The sequence below is a fragment of the Rattus norvegicus genome, chromosome 10 (genome assembly GCF_021556685.1).
Source record: "Rattus norvegicus strain SHRSP/BbbUtx chromosome 10, alternate assembly SHRSP_T2T, whole genome shotgun sequence".
Classification (NCBI taxonomy): domain Eukaryota; kingdom Metazoa; phylum Chordata; class Mammalia; order Rodentia; family Muridae; genus Rattus; species Rattus norvegicus.
In genome coordinates this window covers 24,425,047-24,442,748 of record NC_141543.1, presented here as the reverse complement: position 1 = coordinate 24,442,748, position 17,702 = coordinate 24,425,047, and the positions used below count along the sequence as shown (strand labels likewise).

The 17,702-nt window shown below is 49.1% G+C and overlaps 1 protein-coding gene across 4 annotated transcripts in view; it reads left to right on the top strand.

Annotated features, from left to right (window-relative positions):
* Positions 1-17,702, top strand: part of Kcnip1 (potassium voltage-gated channel interacting protein 1) — a 369,154-nt gene that overhangs the window by 146,575 nt on the left and 204,877 nt on the right. For 2 of the 4 annotated variants that reach the window (NM_022929.3, NM_001261389.2), the window contains 1 exon segment: positions 5,760-6,329. In NM_022929.3, coding sequence (NP_075218.2) covers positions 6,269-6,329 — 61 coding nt within the window. In that variant the 5' untranslated portion in view covers positions 5,760-6,268. 4 annotated transcript variants of the gene reach the window in all.

The following is a 17,702-nucleotide window of genomic DNA, read 5'->3' as shown; positions in this document are numbered from 1 at the left end:
AGAATGACGTTTTCTAAGTCAGGACTGCTATCTAGCTCTAGAGACCCCCACCAGTGACTATGATAATTATGGTCACTTTGCTTTACCCTGTTCCTGCCACTGATGCTCTCCACATGGTTGGGGAAAGGTGATGGGACAGGGAGAGGCTTTCTCCCAAGGCCACATAGCCAGTCTGGAACTCACAACCTGACCTGAAAGCTTTTTCCACATCCCTGGCATGAAGCCTCACTGGGCCCGTAGCATCAGTCTGCACAGATGTGTCCTGTGAAGATCTTCTGAGTATCTGACACCCTGAACTCTCCAGCCCCCTTCTTTCCTTCCAGCATGAACTGAGACTGTGAGAGGTTAGTCTGATGGATGGACAATCTATAGTCTCATACTAGCAGCTCCCTGAGCTCAGGAATTCCTGCTTCCTCTTACTCGGTATGGACTAGTGTGATCAGGATACAGTGAGACTCAGCTACATGATGTTTAGTGAACATGTGTAGAATCGATCAATGACTGGATGATAACTGGACCCCGAATGTATGACAACACACCCACCATGTGCTTTGGCGAGGGTCTCTTTTTGGTCTTTCCCAGTCCTCATGCCAGCCCACGAAGTGGCTATGTTCACATGTCAGATGAGGAAGTGGACACAGAGACACACTCACTAGAAGGGACTCGATCTTGGGAGCTAAGTGACGAAGTCATCTTTACATCTTGACTGGTGTCAGGTTGACTGTCTGTGGCCTCTGAGGAGGCTCGGAGCTCCTTCATGGGTGGGGGATGGGGTGAGGGGGAGCGGGTACGTGTGCAAAGCAGGAACCTCTGCCTTCGCTTTCTAAGGCTTCCCGTCTATTTGAGGAGGCCGACTTATGCATGCGGAACATTTGGGAAACGACACAAGAAGCAGTGAGCGTGGCGCTGAACCGCACATGATCAGGTGCCAACCGCATTCTCTGCTTTCACTAATCTCGGTCTTTTAATACCAGATGGGGACCCCGAGAATAGATTTCCTACCCGACAGCCGAAGAGCCAAGATGGAAACCACAGGGAAGGCTGAGGCTTACTGAGTTCTGTACCCATTAATGCAACACCATGCCTGGCCCACAGCAGCAGGCCCAGCAGGTGGCCACCCTTGGTCACAGGCGCATCTCTGTATTAGGTGCATAGTGAGGGCTTTACAAGAAGTGTCTCACCAACCTCACAGCAGCAGGGTGAGGGACATGTCCAAATAATGTGCACGATGAATAATGCTCTCAGAGAAATGGCTCAGCATTCCCAGTGTCACACAGCAAGGGAGGTGGGGGGTGGGGTGGATCTGAACTGGGTTCTGTCAGATTCCGTACTCCAGACTTCTGTTTGTGGCGGGAGGAACTGCCATTGACCTGATGGATAGGAAGATGTGAGGTTGAGGGAAGAATGGATAGGAAAAAAAAAGAGGAGGGGACTAAGAAAGGAGAAAGGTCAAAGGTGAGGTGGACAAGAAAAGAATGAAGTTAGGGAGGAAAGAAAGGGGAGAGAGCAGGAGAATGACCAGAGGAGGGGGCAAAAATGGGCTATATGTGAAATATGCTCAGATAAGCACTGACATCCTTTCCCAAGATTCCCATAGACCTCTGACCACCCACGCCTTCCCCCTGAACAGCCTCGGAGGGATGCTCTGAAGGAGCACTATGTAGAAGCTCATGCCTTGCTTCTTGTGCATTCTGAAGGTAGAGATTGAGCACTATGCCCTATAGTCAAGGTGGCTCAGGCAATAGGGAACTGTCTCTTGCAGTCCCAGACTCAGGAAGTCTACAACCAAGAGCTGAAGTCACTGATCACAAATGGCCACAGAATCCCAGTAAACACACCCATCTTTGTGCATATAGGGCACACGGAGTGGATCTGCTTCCCTTCGTGTGTGCGTTTTCTTTAAGACAGAGGCAGAGTCTATAAAACCAGAATGCTACCCTTCTGTCTTTCTTTAACCTGGAGACCCAGTCTCCAAATGCACCCAGCCTAGGGGTTACAGTTTTCATGTAACAAATTAGGGAGTCACAAAAAAATTAGTTCACAGTAGGACAGATGAGAGAGGAGTCAGACCTAGAATGGGGCACGAACAAGCCAGCTCAGCTGCAGAGCAGAGGGATGCGCCATGCTGAAGCTCAGGTTGGACCAGGTAGGATGAGTCTCTCATGGTAGCCAGCACTTCCTGGCAGAGACTGCAGCCCAGGTAAGTCCGGCAGCCAGGGTGACTGACGTGTGCTCCTTGAGCAGCTCCTGGGCATACCCTACCTGCCTGCCTGCAATCTCCTTCCCCACATAGTCTGCTGCTGTTGTGCAAGTTCCCAAGAGGGAGGAGGGGGGCTGCTTTCTCCTCTCTTCCCTCCTCTTCTTGACGGTCTTCTCCATGTATTTTTCCTCAGACTTTGTGAATGTGTACCACATGAGGTCTGGTCTTTTGTTGCACGTTGTGTGTGGTGTGTGTGGCATTGGTTTGTGGGTAATACCTACTCCTTAGGGTAATATCAAGAATGAATGCACTATTTTGAGAGTAACTACTTGGTTGCGGGTGGGCAGATAGGTCACAAACAGTTGTTGAATGAGGGAGGGAGGGAATGAATGTTCACTCGAGAAAGGGTGCTGCTTAAATGGTCAAGAATAATCTAGCAGTCATCCATTTTTAGTAATTAACTGATCACCGAGCACGGTGGTTTGAATGAGAATGGCCCCCAGAGGCTCATATATATTGAATTGTTGGTCCCTAGTGGGTGGGACTGTAAGGGTTTAGGAGGCGTGGCTTTGTTGGAGGCGGTGTGTCACCAGGGTTGGGCTTTGAGGTTTCGAAAGCCCATAGCATTCCCAGTTAGCTATCTGTGCTTGTGCCTAACTGTAAGCTCTCTCGGCCAGTACTCCAATACCATACCTGCCTGCCTGTTGCCTGTCTGCCGGCTGCCACGCTGCCTGCCATAAAGGGCAAGAACTCACCCTCTGAACTCTCTCTGCTATTAGTCGCCCTGGACACTGTATCTCTTCACAGTTAAAACAAAGTAACTAAGATCCTAGCCAAAAACAAAGCAAACAACAGAAAGCTCTAGTTTTCCTTCCTCTCACCCTCCCAACCAGAGCGACTACATCTGTGTCAGACCAGCAGCTGAACAGATAGGGGAGCGCTATAGCAGAGCAGAGGGAAAGCCAAATGGGACAAAAGACAATGAGATCGAAGGATGTGAGGTAAGGAAAGGAAGCCTCAGGTGCGAGGTTCCTGGTGGCGATGAGTTGTGAAATAGTTCAAAGATGGGCAGAGGGTTACCAGAAAGAGAAAGGGATGTGGGATACTCTAGGCAGAGGATATGCAAGTGGCTTGAAGCAGGGCCCTAGAGGGTACCTCTGGGCGATAGGGAGGGCTTGTGTGACTAGATTCCCCAAAAGGCTGACCAACAGATGGGAAGAATTGGTAGACAAAGCCAGGCTACAAAAGGTTCAGGAGCTGGAACTTCATATTGGTAACTTCATGCTATGCCCCCTCAGAGGCAACCAAACCTATGCCTCTCGAAGAACTTAGCCATGTCTGGTCCGTAGAGCTGAGGGATTCCCCCGTAGGCTGCTTCTTCAGAGGATTGTAGCAAGAAAACAAGAAAGCATCCTGGCCATTGGTAACCTCTCAAACACTGCTGCTTGTGAGGATTCAAGTCATGGGGAGCAGTCTGGTATGTCTCCCTCGATGTGATATCCCTGAGGAACTTGTAAAGATGCCTGGGGCCGTACCATGTTCTCTTCATCAAGGCCCTCCTCTGTCCCTTGAGTCCCACTAGACTAGTTATCTTCTGGGAACCCCAACTTCATAGTTTCCTACCTTTCCCAGAGGACAAGAAAGAGACAGGAACTACCTCCTATGTCCACCACCATCCAACACTCCAGGGGAAAGGCTCAGGCAAGCTCCAGATACCCGGTAGACAGCAGAGGCTTTGAACTGGGAAGAATTCAGAGCAGGCTTTTCAGGCCAGAGGTCCCCTTGTCCCTCATTTGCTAACATGAATGACCTTAGAAGATTAGGTGAGAGCCCTGGGTAATGAATTCTAGCCCCAAGTTCTGGCTGAACAACTTCAGACAGGTTCCTAATTCTGAACAAGCCTCAGTGTCTCTCCACGGTGATGTAGCCTAGGGGGCTTTTGTGGGCATCACGTGGGTGATGTAATTCCAGCATCGGGCAATGCAAACGGGAGGTGCACGTAACACTGAGTGCACCGTCCCGGCTGCACAAAACAGGACTCATGTTGGGATCTAAGCAAGGGTTAAGAGCTGCAGAGGTGAAGCATGCTCTTCTGAGTCCCCGAGCCAAGGTGCTGGCCAATTGTGGCCCTGAAGGGTAGCTAATGGTCTGGATGAAGAGAGGTAGCTCCTCATAGGTCCCATATGCCTGGAGTCAGACCGCACTCCTGTATGTGCAAGTTTATGTGCGTGAGAAAGCTGATGGCTCTTTGCACCATGAGCACATATGAGGGTCTTGGCTGGGGTCTTAACAGCTGTATCTCCCCCACCCCCTGTGTGTATTATGGGTTTGGAGTCTGTGTGCAACGTCTCAATGTCTGTGTGGGCTTGAGGGACCTGTGCCCATATGTTCATGATAGCATATATGTGTGCGGGTTTTTGAAGCCATATGTTGAGGGATGCTTTGAGTTCCAAACACAACATGTGTCTGATGCTGCAAAGGAAATGACTGGTCAGGGGTCTGGGAACAGTGGGGGTCGGGGATTCTCAGTGCAGGTGCACATGGAATTCTCAGTGAAAGTCCAGGCACACAGGGCAGACAGGCGGCTAGGCTGGGGAAGAAGAAATTCCGGAGCTTTCTAGGGGGACACCTGTCATCAGCTGCTACCAGGAGGTGAGGCCACAGGTCCCCAATCATTGCCTTTTCAATGGAAAGCTGAAGTGAGGCTTGAGGGTCCTTGTCACCTGAAGGGAAGGTCATGGAAGGAAGATTGCTTTCTAAATTCAAGAGTTAGCCCCTGGGTCCCTAATTAAAGTACTGCCCCCCACGGATCTGCAGGTGAGAGAGCAAAAACACACCACACACACACACACACACACACACATACACAGAGAGAGAGAGAGAGAGAGAGAGAGAGAGAGAGAGAGAGAGAGAGAGAGAGAGAGAGAGAGAACACCAAAAAGGGGGATGGGGCAGCAAGGGCCTAAGGGGACCTGCAGTTACTTCTCTCTCCCCACTTCCCCCACTTTCTGTCACTGAAATGAGCCCTGGTCCTGCGGGATTCTTTAGGTTCCCAACACCTTCTACAGAGTTCAGAGGAGCCCTTCTTTTTGATGACAACTCTCTTTGGGTGGGGCAGGCTTTCCCCCACCCCAGAAAGCAGGCAGTGGCAGTGGTTAAATGATTTTTCTCTGAAGCCAACTGAAATCTTAACTCCCTCCATCTCTCTCTCTCTCTCTCTCTCTCTCTCACTCACACACACACACACAAACACACACTCATACACACACACACACACTCATACACACACACACACACACACACACAAAAACACTCATGTTCATTGGGGGGGGCGGTCACCTGCTGCCTCCTCCTTCCCAAGCTGCACCTACCAGCAAGGTGCCTGACCGCATCTGTCTGCCCAGGAGGACATCCTCGGTGTCGCACACAGCCAGGAGTAGAACAGTATAGACAGCAGGGCCAGGTCCCCACCCTGCCCCTCCGCAGTGCCCGCGGCGGCCTCCGCCACCCCCACACCCCCACCCCGCACCGGGTTCTCAGCCCCGCTCCACTCCGCACCAGTCCCTGGCGCTGTTCATTCATGATTGGTACTCGGTCCCCTGAGATCCAGTCTGAGCGCGGGGCGGAGCGGCCGGGTGGTAGCAGGGGCGGGCAGGCGGAGCGCAGCTCCCGCACCGCACGCGGCGCGGGCTCGGCAGCCTCGGCCGGGCGGGCACGCCGGCCCCGTGTCCAACATCGGGCAGGCTTTGGGGCTCGGGACTCGGCCCTCGGAGAGGCCAGTGGCCAGGTTGGGTGCCCGCACCGGGGGGCGCCTGTGAAAGCTCCCGAGAGCTTCTGGCCCTGGGAGTCAGTGCCTGTGCCTGGCTGAAGAAGGCAGCAGCCACAAGCTCCAGGCGCCCCGGCCCCACGCTTTCTGAATACCAAGCTGCAGGCGAGCTGCCCGGAGCTTTTTTGCTTTCTTGCTTTTCCTCTTCTCCAATTCAAAGTGGGCAGTCCACACCGATTTCTTTTCAGGGGAGGGAGGAGACAGGGCCAGGGGTCCCAAGTCGCACACAAGTCTTCGCTGCCATGGGGGCCGTCATGGGTACCTTCTCGTCCCTGCAGACCAAACAAAGGCGACCCTCTAAAGGTAAGCACACTGTCCTCCATTTGCTCCCATGGATAGGTTTGGGGGTACTGGGTGTTGGGATGAAACGTCTGTCTCTCTTAGTTCCAAATCCAGTGTCCATGAGGGTTTTGGACAGCCTCATGTATCCAAGGAATTAAGAACCTCGTGGGAGGGTTGGTGGGAAGACCCAGGGGCAGCAGCCAGAGTGAGTGCTGTCCCCCAGCAGGGGTATGTGTACCCTTCTTTTCTAGGGAATATATGGGAGCAAGATGAGGCAGATTCACAGGTGGAGAAAACTGCGTTCTCTGGGGTGGGCGGAAATGTTGGGAGGCTCTTCCCGCTCCCGTGAGGGCGGACGTTGGTGCAGCCTCGTGCATCCAGCAAGGGTACTTACACTCGTGCATGTCTCCTTGGGAATAGCCATGCCTTGCCAGGTGCTAACCTGGGAGTCTAACCATGAGGGAGACAGTGATTTACCTGTCCATCCTTAAAACCTCTGCAAGCCAAAAGGAATCAGCTACGTCCAGGTGGTAGAGCCCCAAGGCACAGGTCCTGGGACACAAGGAGTCTCTAGGAAAGAACAAATAACAGGGCTTTGCTGCTAGGGCAGTCTGAGGACTTCAGAGCAATGGGGAGGACTGTAAAAAGGTGGCTGGGATGCCAAGCTCACATATGTCCCTGTCAGGAGCTTGCTCGGCAGCTGCCTCTCTCCAGCTGTGGCTTGCCCATTAGCGGTGGGACAGTTTAGGTGCCCATGTGGAGTCGGGCCACCTTGTTGGGCCCAAAGCATACAATGTAGGTCTCTTTTTCAACAGGCAGAAAGTTACTTACAGGAACAAGGAGACTGGAAACAATCGGGAAAAGATAATGACAGTCTTGGTTTGCTTAATGCTCAGAAAGCCACTGCAGATCACAGAAGGGTTCTAAATAGTTCCACACTTAAACATCCAAGTTCTGAAATTTAACGTATTCCGACTACAGGTGGGGGCACAACACACACCTTTTGCTGACTGGTGACCAAAGCTGTGTTAGGGCAATAGTGGACCTGCTTCATCTCATCTTGGTTGGGAGTATATGCAGAGAGACCCAGGAAGAAAGGGTCAGGCTTCTGGTCCAGTCCTCAGAGACAAACTGGCTGAGGACTGTAGAAAGACATTCTCAGGTGCAGATCCCAGGTAATAAGACCAGGTTTGCATGATGGACCAGAAGCAGAAGGGGCTTCTGCTTATCTTTTAGGTTCTTTGTCCTACAGAGAAGGCACTGGTACTTTTCAGTAGCCCAAAGAAAGGCAGGTCTGCAAACCTTGTCGCCGGGTCTTGGTACTCTGAGCTCTGCCTCTCCTGGATCCTGAGGTGCTGCTTAACTGGGACAGCATTCAACACCAAGTCCAAGTCAGCTCCCTGATCATCCTTCTTAATGACATGAGGTCCCACGGGCCATGGAGGGGATGAATGGTAGGGCACAGTTAACTCGGGCTTCTCTAAAAGCACCTACAATGTCTGTATCTCCTTGCGAGGCAGGGAAGCATCACAGAGAGGTCTGTGGCTCTATAATCCAGTGGAGGGTAGGTGGGAATCTCATCTTTATCAGTTCGGTCTTGGACCTTGGGTTAATATCACTCTCCCTATTAGCTTCAATTGTCATATACATCGAATGGATGAGGACGCTGCCTTTTGTGAAAGCCAGCAAATACGGAGGGAGGAATGCCTCATCTCTGGTGGCTTTCTGAAGTCACTAGAAGAGGTCGTATGAGCAAATGGGGGGATGATCGATGTCCCTGGAGTTGTAGGGCTCGGAGGTCACCATCTGCCATTCCAATCTCTCACTCCCAAATCTGGACCACCTGGGGACAGTTCCTGCAGGATTCCAGAGGTCACAGAACCATGTTCTCTCTAAGAACTAAGAAAGAGGAGGGTGTATGGCCACTCACTGTGTGTGCCACCCTGGAGTGCCTGGCACAGTGTTTTATCTAAATATTCTCATTTGATCTTTATAAGAGCGTTCAGGGTTACCAGCTAGGTCCCCCAGCCAACTCCTAATCAGAACAGTAGACTTTAGCCTCAACTGTCCACAAGTGCAACTGTGAATTTTCCCTAACCATTTACCCCCCAGAACAGAGTCCAACTTCACTGTCTCATCGATGAGAATGCTAATCAGTAAAAGTCTCCCCTGAGGGGAGAAGCTTAAGGATATAGACAGGGCTCCACTGGAAGTCTCACACTCAGGAATCCTATCCTGCAGTCACTTTCCCCCTTAGCATTATTTCTTTCTTTTTTTTTTTTTTTTTTTTTTTTTGGTTCTTTTTTTCCGGAGCTGGGGACCAAACCCAGGGCCTTGCGCTTCCTAGGCAAGCGCTCTACCACTGAGCTAAATCCCCAACCCCCCCCCCCTTAGCATTATAATCTCTGCAGAGGGGAGGCATCTCACTGGATATATTTTTTTCCCGGGTTCCATTTGGTCCTCAGATTCTAAAGGTTTTACTCTTGGTGCTGTCACAGGAACCACTGTGTCAGCTCTAAGATGTCAGGCTCATACCTAATTAGATGGCAGTCAGGAGAAGGTGGTGGGGATTTTCAACAGAAGAATCTGTCTCCCTGCTGGGTTCAAATCCAGGCTCTACCACACTAGCTGTATGACTAAGCCTTATTTTCTTCCCCTGTGAATCAGGGACAGTAGTAGTTACCATCTTAAAATAGCCGTTGTGCTGTGTGCGTTTCGGGGATGATGGGAGGCAAGCACTTTGCACAGACCCTGTTCGTGATTAGTGGTCGGCAACTTTTAGGCCCTACTCAGTGTCTGGCTACACTGCTGAGCCATTTGAATGCCCAGAATCGGGCTATCCAGCAAGTAGGCCGCTGAGAGTTGTATAGTTTATTCCTAGAATGTCATCTAAGCCCTGTACAGGCAAACAGGACCAAAAGCCAGACACTGGTATGCTGAGCCTTTGCTGCGGCCCACTGACCCTCTGCACTGTGGCAGATTCTGGAAACATCACAGCTGACTCAGCTACAGCATTGAGCGCTTAAAAAAAAACCCGCAACTTGGAAATGCAGGCACATCTTTAAAACAGGGCAGCAATCCTGTGTGATGGGCACCAGGGAAAGAGTGCACCTAGCCCAACCTGGAGCTCAGGATGCACTCCCCGAAGGCGGCAGAAACCTAAAGTAATTTAAGAGCTTTGCCACCAAACGAAAGCACAGAGTTCACTTTCTGTCCTCTGTTTGGAATCTTGGTGTGTCTTTAACTGAAAATAGGAAAAAGAAAACCTTGCCTGGGGGTTTCAGACACTGTCCCCAATCCTAGGTAGGGTTTCTTTTGCAGGCAGTTTCATGTGTACTTTTTCTTGCAAAGACTCTGCTTCTCAGATTTGAATGTGGGAGATTTGAATGTGTGAGCATAGCAGGAGCACACAGGTACAGTTGCAGCCTCCACAGCCATCCAGAGGCTCCAGGAAAACACTAGCCCAGCACCATCTAACGGAGGGAGACTTTGCCCGTAAGCGAATAGCCCCATCCTTAGGTGGCTGAGTTCCAGTTCCTCCATGATCAAGTGCAGCATTCGAAACTTTGAGAGGCTGAGCTTCAGACCTCCATAGTGCCCAGTGAGTCACTGAGAAAAAAAAAAAAAAAAAAAAAAAAACAACCCATGCTATAGGATGGTGTTTATCTGGTCACATGGCAAGACAGAGTCAAATAGGAGGCTGGTCCTGGGGGTCCGCAATCGGAGAGCCTTTTGGAAAGTTGTAGAGGCATAGAATTCCCAGTGAGTCTGGCCTTGAAGTTGATGGATAGGACGGTATGTTAATCCTAGAGAGCCTTGGGAGGCAGCGATGGGCAGACGGTAATGAAGAAGCAGTGGTCCCAAATCATACCGGCCTGGGTTGAGAGACCACTGACAAATCACTCTGCCTTAGAAATACCCTTTCCTTCATCTGTGAAAGGGAAGTATCAAGCAATAGACATGTGTGCGATGTGGGCTTTTTTCACCTCAGCATCTCTGCCCATCATTTAAGCTCTGGAAGTCTCCTACCCCCACCCCCAAGTCCCCATCTCAGCTACTAATTCAAATTCAAATTCTACCCACATTCCAAGCACTCTCTCAGCTGTGTCTGTATTCAAGAAGCCTTCTCCAAGCCCCAGAGAGAAGTGACTTCTCCCAACGGAATTCATAGCATTTTTAAGGCGTACATTCGCTCTCCTGACTCACAACCCCTGCTCGGAATCAAACAGTCAATGGAAGTGTTAACCCTCTCCCCATCACTATAATATAGGATTCTTGGGGCAAAAAAAAAATATGTCTGAGTCATTCTTCACAGTTCCTGACTTGGTTCTTCGCACATAGTAGGTACTCAGTGAACACTTTTTCAATGAAAAATTTAAACAATGGGATAGTTGGTCTCTTATCATTGTTCCTAAGAATTGCAGACCCTACAGGAAAAGTTAGCTCCCCGCCGAAACTTCAGTTATCAGACCCTCCGCCTGAATGAATTCTCTTATTTGATCTGGGGGCTTTGAATTGGCTCGGTCTGTGAAGTGTACTGAATCTGTTTACCATTTAGAAGGAAGTGCTGAGAACAATATCTCCACACCCCAGCTCCCGATCTTCACAGGATTGGGGTAAAGGGATGAGCTGCCTAAAATCACAGGTGCTTTCAGTCTGGTTCCAGGAACAGGACTGAGACCCCTTTGTCTACCTAGAACGGCTTTGCTCAGTAAATTCTTTGTACTGCGTGAGGCGGGAGTTAAGCGCATTCCTTAGGAGATGGGCGAGTGATGGATGACTGCACAAATAAGAGAATCAATAAACAAGAAAAATGAATGAAGGACCAAGTGGATAATCAAAGGGATGGCAGAGGATGATTGATTAAGTGAGTGTGTGATTAAATGACTGTATCCATGGATGGATGGATGGATGGATGGATGGATGGATGGATGGATGGATGGAATGAGTGAATAAATGAATGATGAAATCCTGGGAAAATAGAGCAAAAGACTATTTTTTTTATGAAAAACAATAGCAATGATTGAGCATTTGTCTCAGTTCATGGCTGCCGCTGACAACACGAGAGCACGTATGAATAAGTTAAAGAAAAATAAGAAGCGGATTTAGGTCTACAGCTCTGGAGTAATGAAGCTCTAGTGGTCATAGTAGCCCATGTGGTGACCAGTAGCCTTCTTGCCGGCAGAGTCCCGAGCACACAGCACATCCGAGGGTGAGAGGTACCCTAGAGATTCCCTCTCTTCTTTAAAGCCTCCAGGATGACTCCACTCTAAAGACCTTATCAAATCCTAATCAGTAACCCCCCAAAGACTCTAAACTCGATAGTTCAAATTTCCTCTTAATACCCCACGATGGAAATCAGGTTCTAACAGGAGCTTCAGAGGGGACACGCCGTAATAGCACCCACAGAGAAACATGGAGGAATCAAAGACACAGGAACCTTTAGTGCAGAAAGTTAATAGCAACACTTATAGGAAGGACCTTCTGGAACACACTTTAGAAGATCCTGGGAAGTTCTAGCTACCAATAGGCACGTAGTGTCTGTAGGGAAAGTGGAGAGAGGGTAGCCTATCTCTTGGCTTCACGCTTTTGTTGGGAGAAAGCCCAGGATTGCCCTCCAATATCACCTCTTGTCTTCCAGGTTCACCATTACCTGGTCTACTTGTCCACCCCGTCATTTGTTCACTTGGCCAATCCCATGATTATGACCTAACCTGTTCCCTGGTATCGTTTCTGCCCAAGATCAACTCCGGCTCCCGCGCCTCCTCCCATCTCTATTCCCTACCCCACCCCAGTCACCTGGTGAACTCCTACATATTCTTTAAAGCCCCACCCAACGTCATCTCACACTCCTTCAGACAGAGCACATCTCCCCTTCTCTGGTCCCCCATGGCTATTGACGCCATACCACAGGATCATACATTGAGACTTTGTCTACACGAGGCTACCGTTATGGGCTTACATCAGATCCCTGTGCCTGGCTCTTGAGGGCTGATTCTTATTCCAGAGCTCCCATCAAGCCTGACACCTGGACTAGCCTTGATGGATGTTGGCTGCACGGAGGAAAGAATGGATGGGTTGGGGGAAGGGGAAGCACACTCTGGTGCAGAGGAGAAACCCAAGATCCAAGTCTGTACCTGGGAAGAAGCCTGTAACATTCTGCATAATGGCCCTGGAGCCAGTACTCCCATTCGTCAAGCAGGAAAGGGACATAATTAGAAAGGAAAGAGAGGGAGAAAGAAAGGTCCCGGGGCTTTGGCAGAATCTAGTTTCAGCTCCCTCCAGGTGCTATTTTAAGTAGGTCACCTTCTAGAAGTAGCCGTAGTCAGGTGGGAGATTGCTCTTGTCCCCATGTGCTGGCCATGATGGGAATACTTTAGATTAATTCTTATTATTCCAGGCCATATGAATAGTTTGCTTCAGAGCAAGAATGAGACCTCATTAAAGTCAGGGTGCTGAGAGAAGGGTACGTGACAGTTAGGACCGCAGGGTCAAGGTTACAAAGACTTAACCTCCTTTGTCACTCTATTTGTAGGGCTCTTCTGCCCCTTTTAGCTGTGGCATTTGATTCTGTGCCTTGGAGACCCAGAGCTATCATAGCCACCGTCACTGAGATTCTGAGCATTTCATAGCCATTCCCACCCATGGGAAGTTGTCAGGCTCAGCTGATGACAGAAATCCCCAGTGATGAGATATGGAAACATAGATCAGCTTCCAGTACTAACACCAATACTACCTAAAATCGACCAGTCCTCTACAAGACGCCAGACACTTTGCTCTTCCAGTTCCTGGGTTGCTTTACCTCAACCCTGCAGGACAAGAGGCTGTGCTGGTTCTTGTGGTGTAGCGAGAAAACTGAGGCTCTAAGAAGGGAAGCGCTTTGCTGGGGCACTAAGACCAGAAGAGAGCAGGGGCTGGTCCTGGCCAATGGCAGAGTACATGCTTTGAAGCCTTGTGCCAGCCTTCTCCCTCCTGGCCTCATACAAGTAGCCTGGGGAGTTTGGGGACCAGGCAAAGTAGGGGTACAGATGTAAAAAGTAGTATTCAAGGAGAGACTGAGGCTTTTCACTAGCCATACCAAGCAGTGAGCTCAAGCCCCAAGAAAAACACTCTTAACCTGTCTACAAGCCACCCCTGGATCTGCTCTCATTTCATCTGACACTGTGAAAGCCCCGGAGTTTGAAATGATTGGGGGCAGAAGGCCAATTAGCAAATTCATTAATAGGATTAAACCTCTCTCCTTTCCTCTAATCATTTATGTGAACTAGATTTCTCTCCCTTTGTTGCAGCCATCATGGCGTGTCAGGGAAGGATCCAGCAACTATTTAAGCATCTTCAATCCGTGAGACTCTCAGACATCCAGTGGTAGGCAGGAGGGCTCAAGCAGTGTATGAGTGGCATCGGCGCAAAGCGGCCAGATGCAAGAGGTGTTGTACATCCGCAAACAAACTCGCAGGGACCTTCTCTTTATTTCTATTCTGTCCTTTGTCAGGCATCCTTAGCTCAAGTCACCATGAGGACACACTCATGGCTACACAGACCCAATTCTCTGCAATGCACTAGCTTCATGACCGTGGCCAGGTCACATTGTCTGTATAAGCTTTACTCTCCAAATTATCCAGAAAACTGGGGCACTGATAGTAACGCCTTCAACGTTGTTATGAGAATTAAGCACAGCAATACCTTCAAGGCGTGGTCAGCACACAGAAGGAACGCAATCACAGTGAGCCATTGCTCTCTCTATGCTGGTTCAAAGCATGGCCTCAGACCAGCAGCTTCATCTTAACCTGGAGCTTGTTAGGAATATAGAATCTCGGGCCCCAACCCTAGAAAATCCTAAGCTGTGTGTTAACACGATTCCCAGATGGTTTGTACACCCACTGAGCTCTGAGAAGCAGTGAACCAGGACATGTACTCTAGAAATATATAGGTTATATGACATACGGTGAGGCATCAAGTTGATAGGGACCTCTGGAGTCCTCTGGCTTGAGCCTCCTATTATGGGTAATAAAGATAAAGACGGAAAGTGGTCACATGGCTCTAATGTCAGCCTGGCTGACTACCCTGGGTCTGCTTGTCTTCGTGTGAATTATTTCATTCCAGAGTCCCAAGATTAGCATTTCTGCAACTGGGATTCTCTTTCTTTTTAATGAAACAGAGGTGCAAGACTAGGCATTCCCTCTAACTTTTAGAAACGTATCTGTACATATACGTGTATATCTGCATGGGTTTCTATGCTCCATGTACATGGAGGTGTGGGTGAGGCCAGAAGAGGAACTGGAGTTACAGTGTGTCATGTGGGTTCTGGGAACTGAACCTGTTAGTCCAGCCAACCGAGACTCAATATCGATTCTACCAACCATCCCTTAGCTTTATCTCCATGTTCTCTGCTACCTGAAGATATGATGGGCAGAGATTATGGGTCTCCATCCTTCTTTCTAAGACATAAATCACAGCAGAGCCTGGTGGCTTGCAACTAGACACTTTCCAGTACAGGAGAAGGTGTTGAGAATACCCACATCCTCTAAGCAGGCCCGCAACCGAGACGTATGTGCGAAGCCTTTTTGTTGGGGCGTGAAGCCAGAAAACATAGTAGAAGTTAGTGGGTCTGAGCAGGTTAAGAAATGCCCTGAAACATGAAAGTCAAGTCCCCTTTTCAGGGCTTTGAACAGGCATGATGTGGGGGTAGGGGCTATAATCTCATTCCACATTTATGCTAGCGATTAAGGTCATACTGTTATTCTTTGTAGAGTAGGAAACAAGGGGTCTGAGGACTGGGGTGTCCTGATTGGCTAGTGATTAGACAGGAAGTCATCTTGCACCAAGTCTTCTAGCTTTTAATCCCTAGGGAGAGGCTAATAAATGCTGACAGTGTTGGGTTCCTAGGAACCAAAAATGGCAGCCATCAGCCTCCTCTTGGCTCATCAGCTCCTCACTGTGCTGACCCTGACCTGCTGAGAAGAAGTTTCTAAAAGAAACCATGCAGTTTCAGCCTCCAAGGGGAGGCCGTGCACTTACGTTCATGCACAGAAGGCTCGAAGTTAGCCTCACAGGACTCTCCAAGAGGGCCATGCTGCATGCTCAGCAGGCATCTCCTAGATGGTTTCAAGGGGCTCCTTGCCCTCCTTCTCTTCTTGTACACGATGAGAACTGCACTGGATTAGGCCTCCAAGCTCCATTGACCCCAACGCTAAAATAATCTCATCTCTTAACTTTCCACTGACGGCTATTTAGACAATTCAAGACAAAACAGTTAAAAAGACAAAAACCTATGAATATTTGAATTTCTTCCCATGATGACTTCGCTGGCAACAAATTTTGAGTACAATATGTTGTCAAAACACATTTATTCAGTTTCTGGTTGCCGGTGCTTTGCTGATGCTGTAGGAACATCTGGGATGAGATTTTCGACATCTCAGCATTGGAATCAGAGCAGACGATAAGAAGAAAGGTGCTTTGGAGACCCACTGTGTGTCAGAGGCTGTGCAAAGTGTCAAAAAGTAACAGCAAAATGAAAAGAAAAGATAAATAGATAGTAGAAAGCAGAGGAGTCAGGCAAAATGTTTAGGTGGCTCATTCTGTCCAGTACTCTACTAAGTAATTTTGATGCTCTTGACTGCTTTAACCCTTATAGCAATGCAAGGAGAGGAGTTCTTTTTACAGATGCAGTCTCAAATGACAGGAAGTAGGTGCTAATAGGTGAGGAAACAGAGCCTCTGGAAGAAGCAACTTGCTCAAGCTCCCCCCTAGGGATTGGCACCAGATCAGAATGACTCTAAAGCCTTTGTCCTTGAGGTTCTTCACTCTGGCAATGACTAAGAGGACAGAAAATCTGTTGATTATCCACCTAACACCCCAACAGTTTGCTTCTCTTTCAACCTTGGAGTCCGCAAGGACGTAAACATTTCTAGCCAAGGGAAGGGGAGGATAAAGTGTATAGGTGGGTAAGTTAACCCCTCAACATCCGTGAGCTCCATGTCTTCAGAGCTAACCTTGATTGATTTTTTTTGTATGATGGTCATGATGTTTGTGGTTGGTGGTCATTAATGATGGCTACAGTGGTGGTGTTGGTAAAAAAATGGTAGTAATGGAGGTCATGGTGGTGGAGGTGATAGAAGTGGGTGTTATCAGGGATAATGATGAGCTCTGTCAGGGTAATGTTACTGATGATGGTGTAAGTGTTGGTGGCAACAACAATAGCAGTTCTGCTAATGGAATTATCGATGTGTGCTGCTTGCCTGATGCAAGATAACAACGTTAATAGTTGTGGGTAACCAGTAGGGCCGGTGCTGTTGATAATAGAGGTGATGGTAATGATGGTGGTTACACAGACGGGTGATATGGGTGGTAAGCATTTATGAGCAATAGTGTTGTTGGAAGGGTGATGTGAATGGTAATACTGGCACTGATGGATTCAGGCAAATCATCACCAAAACTACCTTAGGCTCTGCAGAATTTCCCATTCCCACTTCTTGAGTCCCTCCTCCAGGACATATTTGTCAGAAGGAGAAAAGAGTCAGACGAATACCTGATGACTTCACATGTCTTTCCTTACATGGTTGGGACTTTCAGGATAACTGTGATCTAAGCTGTCTTCTTGACGCTTGCATTCCAACATAGCATTGCAGTGTTGGGCCCAGTATGCAGTCATGTGTGAAATAAATCTCTCTGCAGTGGCCGAAGACACTTGCAGAAGAACACAGGTGTCTCGGATGGCCTCATCAGAGTGAAGTGTCCCATCTCTGAGGACCACACAGGGGTGGTTTGGTATCAGTTCTCCATCACTCCATTAACACCATGCACTATGGGCTCTGCAACCACTCTTTTCTGGAAAGTTTGGAAAGTTCTGCCCTGGGAACCCCCTAGGTGTTGACCTAGCTCCTAGCTTGACTCCTTGCACCACCACCACCACCACCACCACCACCACCACCACCACCACCACCACCACCACCACCACCACCACCATGCCCATATGGCTACGTCTGCTCAGTTCTAATTCTGTGCTAACTTTATTACAAGAACACATAGAGAGATGGCAACCCACTTCTGAGGTACCTTGGTTTCCCTTCTTGTGCCCTTGCTATGCATCAGGAACAAGATGCAGGTACTGCCTGGAGATGTTCTTATTGGCATTCGGTCCACACCCATCCAAAGAGACACTGCAGACCTGAATTCAAGTGCTAGTGGTTCCACAGCTCATCCTCTCCACACGTGAGAGACACCTGCAAACCCCCCATTAACTGTGTATTCAGCTCGCAATAAGGCTTTGCCCTGACAAAGCGTCCTAAACTGACAATGTTATATACATCAGAGATGGATTGAATCTATTTAGCCTGCCAAACATCTGTGCTCGGCCACACTGCTCATGGCAGAGAGCTGGTGGTTTCCTCCCGT